Source organism: Habropoda laboriosa, unplaced genomic scaffold (assembly GCF_001263275.1).
Source record: "Habropoda laboriosa isolate 0110345459 unplaced genomic scaffold, ASM126327v1 scaffold89, whole genome shotgun sequence".
Classification (NCBI taxonomy): domain Eukaryota; kingdom Metazoa; phylum Arthropoda; class Insecta; order Hymenoptera; family Apidae; genus Habropoda; species Habropoda laboriosa.
This window is the reverse complement of record NW_017100263.1, coordinates 1016760-1020258: the sequence shown is the minus strand read 5'-3', so window position 1 is coordinate 1020258 and position 3499 is coordinate 1016760. Positions and strand designations below refer to the sequence as shown.

Genomic DNA, 3499 nt, shown 5'->3' with positions numbered 1-3499 from the left:
CAGTATGAATGAAATTATTTATTAATATAACAATATGTCAATATAAATTTGATAAAAATTGTGTGTGTATAAAACATAAGTTTATTACTTGTAAAGGTATTAATCAGTATGTTAAATGGTAAATATAAAAACATATGTACACAGGAATTTGTATTGCGTAATCGATATACATGTCTGTCTCAACTAAATTATTGAGGAGTCATAATCTGTGATTTTATTACATAACGAAAAATTAAATAGAACACTTAACTTAAATTTTCTCTACTATCCAGAATTATGATGCAGTTATCACTACAGTATTATATTTTTTGAGAAATATGTTTTATTAGTACAAAATAAGTCAGCCTAATATGTAGTATTAGTATTACTTTATGGTTATTAGTGTAATAATGGTAAATCCTGCATAGTTATATTTAACAGTTTTGTACACTGTAGGTTTATTGTATTTATCATAGGTTACATTTTATTTAATACCAATATGATTATTTATTACTACTTTGTATAATGTATGGTGTACAAACATGCATATTTCAATCAAGAAGGAATCCTGAAGCAATAAAAAAATGTAACATTACAGTAAATGTTATTTCTTAAGTATCCCTATCTGAATGTTTTCTTAATTTTGAAAAATCTAGGACAAAGTTTAAGTAAAAATATTTAAAGTTAGTTATTACATTTAAATAAGCATAGTTACTTATAATGGAGCAAAATATTTCAAATCAAATATAAATTACATAGTTCATAAAATGTTGTAGGTGTAATTAAAAATAATACATTTATTGTTGTGTACTATATACAGTTTTATATATTATTTATACATAATTAAAAACTATTCAAAAGTTTCCCAGGGTTTTTCAGGGCGGTATCTATATGTAGGTTTTGGATGTTTGTACTCCTCTGGTTCTTGTAAATAAATTCCATTTTCTGACAGTTCATTTACTAATAATTGTATTTTATTTCCAGTAATTATTGATTTATCAACATAAATTTCTGATATTCCACTCTCTAAGCAGCGTTGTGCAAGTACTTGTCCCACAAACTTGAATGCTGTAGTATCATTTGTACTAAACAATAATTCAGATTATTATTTATTGTTTTGTAATCAAATGTTTAATTGAATAACTACTTGTTAATCTTTTGATAGCTTTCATTAAATAATAAAATAACCTGTTACAAAAGAGTATATCCCATTTTCTTTTACTATTACATATTTATTATCCATTTTGTTGTTACTTGACATGTTAATTATTATATATAATGTATATTATGTTTACAAACCTATATAATTGTTTCTTTATTCCCCATTCTTGACTCGATGCTGAGATAACAGGACCATTTTCGAAATGATATATTTCGGCCGTACAGTAACGTTGACTAGACTTTACAGTTAATCTATACAAATTTTAATTGGAAATATTTGAAAATGATATAAACTAGTGCAGTATTTCTTAAATTAAACATAAATATCATTAAGGTTATAATATAAAAAATTATATCAGGATAGTTGTCTTACTTATGCCAGTATGACTCTCCACATTTATCAAGAGCATAACCTTTAGGCTTTCTCGCAATCCTTAAACGTTCTAAATTTCTTGGATTACGATTTCTAATTTCCTTACAATTTTGTATTATCTCTACATTTCCATGTATTTGCCGTTTAATGAATAAATTATTAATACACATTCTAGACATTTTCAAATTTTAATTGAGTTTATATAATTAAAAATGTATACGTAATTTTTAACTGATCAACTAGCTTCATTAATTATTTATACAAAAGTTCATAAACGTAAACTGTTTAAGTTTAAATTTTCAGTTTCTTAATCATTTTAAGATCACAAATTATGAACAGGTAGATAATCAAATGTGCATCTACAGTGAGTCTCAAAATTCTTGCTGAAACCCTAGAACTAACGCAACCGCACAGCGGTGGTGGCTATGTGAAATGACGTACAATATGTATGATGGCGAATGGTGTTTCACATAAATCGTACGCGATTCGTCATTGTACGAATTTGTTCTTAAATACACCGTTTTAAATTGTAGATGGCATAACAAATCCTCTAATTTTTTTCACATGTGTATTTCAGACCATGTGACACCAAGTCCCATAAAATGATAAGTGTATCTTATACCTCGTCTATGTCAATACTAATTATGTATTTAAATGAATTTAAATTTCTTTAAAATTTTTAACTCAAATGTAGAGGACAGCACAATCTACAACTCTTTTCATGAATGAAGTCTAGAAATCTATTGTCTTGTTCTTTTAAGCTTTAAACATAACCAAGATAGATATGAAAAATAAAAAATGAGAGTAGATTTGTTATTCTAAGTCAGTGTTATATGACAAGAAGAAAATTTCATATTATTGAAAATTAAGAATTTACTTTAAAATGGGCACTGTAGAATACGGTTTTCCAATGATTGGTGGTTTAATGCCAGTGAGTAAATAAGAAATATAAATAATTTACAAATGAAAAATTGTTTTGTGTATACAAATTTTCAAATGAAGAAATTTTTTAATTTTGTTACTCTTTGGGCTTTTAGCAAATTCAAGCTCTTATAGCACCACCTATGTCAGAAGATTCCAAAACAGCAAAAAATAAAAAGGATAAGGAGGAAAAGAAGCATCCATATTTTAAAAGACGAGGACGTGGTCATAATCATGATATTTGTGATGCCTGTAGAGATGGAGGAGAACTTATATGTTGCGACAAATGCCCTGCATCATATCATTTGCAATGCCAGTAAGTTATATCATATATTATTCAATTATATTATAATAATTCACTGTTCAAATATTTGTTATATATAAATTTTGTAATTATTTTTTTAATAATATCATTTCTTTATGTAGAAAATTGACTATAATTATTTTAGACTAAATTTTATATATCTTTATGGTGACAAAAATTATTAAATGTCATATATACAATTATTTATAGTTATCCAGCTGTAGATCCAGCAGATATTCCTAATGGAGAATGGTTGTGTTATGCTTGTCGATGTGCAGCAAAAAGAAATCTTTTAGATAATAAAGGAAATGAAAAAAACAAAAAAAAATCTGCATTAGAGGTGTTAGCTCTAGCAGCATCTTTAGTTAATCCCAGAGAATTTGAATTACCTAAAGAATTACAATTACCGATTATGTTTCCTGGTAGTAATAAGGTAGATTATGTTTCAGGTAGAAGAGGAAAGCAACAAAGTGGAAGTAATAATGGTATGTATTCTTTAACTTAATTTATACAAATTCATAAACATTTGTTATGTATTTTTAACTGGAATGTGTTTTCTTTGTTAGTAGGGAGAAATCATTGTTTAGACAACAATTTAATGGTACCTTTGCCAGCGCGTTTATGCTTTGAATGTGGTCGTAGCTGCAGGAAAGCACCATTAATTGCATGTGATTACTGTCCATTGTATTTTCATCAAGATTGCTTAGATCCACCGCTAACTGCTTTTCCCATTGGAAGATGGATGTGTCCCAATCATCCAA

At 27.0% G+C, this 3499-nt stretch overlaps 2 protein-coding genes across 2 annotated transcripts in view; one reads left to right on the top strand and one right to left on the bottom strand.

Moving 5' to 3' along the window:
* Window positions 1–794: 794 nt before the first annotated feature.
* LOC108573106 (39S ribosomal protein L18, mitochondrial) lies at window positions 795–1692 on the bottom strand. The gene is made up of 3 exons (XM_017935473.1): window positions 1514–1692; window positions 1279–1392; window positions 795–1064 (listed from the first exon to the last, which is right to left on the bottom strand). The coding sequence occupies exons 1-3, from the start codon at window positions 1690–1692 to the stop codon at window positions 830–832; spliced, it is 528 nt and encodes a 175-aa protein (XP_017790962.1). The 3' UTR covers window positions 795–829.
* Window positions 1693–2300: 608 nt separating this feature from the next.
* LOC108573089 (PHD finger protein 12) overlaps window positions 2301–3499 on the top strand; it is a 2509-nt gene continuing 1310 nt past the window's right edge. Inside the window, 5 exon segments of the mRNA XM_017935454.1 lie at window positions 2301–2444; window positions 2551–2750; window positions 2949–3223; window positions 3305–3496; window position 3499. The exon segment at window position 3499 is cut by the window's right edge and continues 793 nt beyond it. Of these exon segments, the coding sequence (XP_017790943.1) occupies window positions 2397–2444; window positions 2551–2750; window positions 2949–3223; window positions 3305–3496; window position 3499 (716 nt within the window). The 5' untranslated portion in view covers window positions 2301–2396.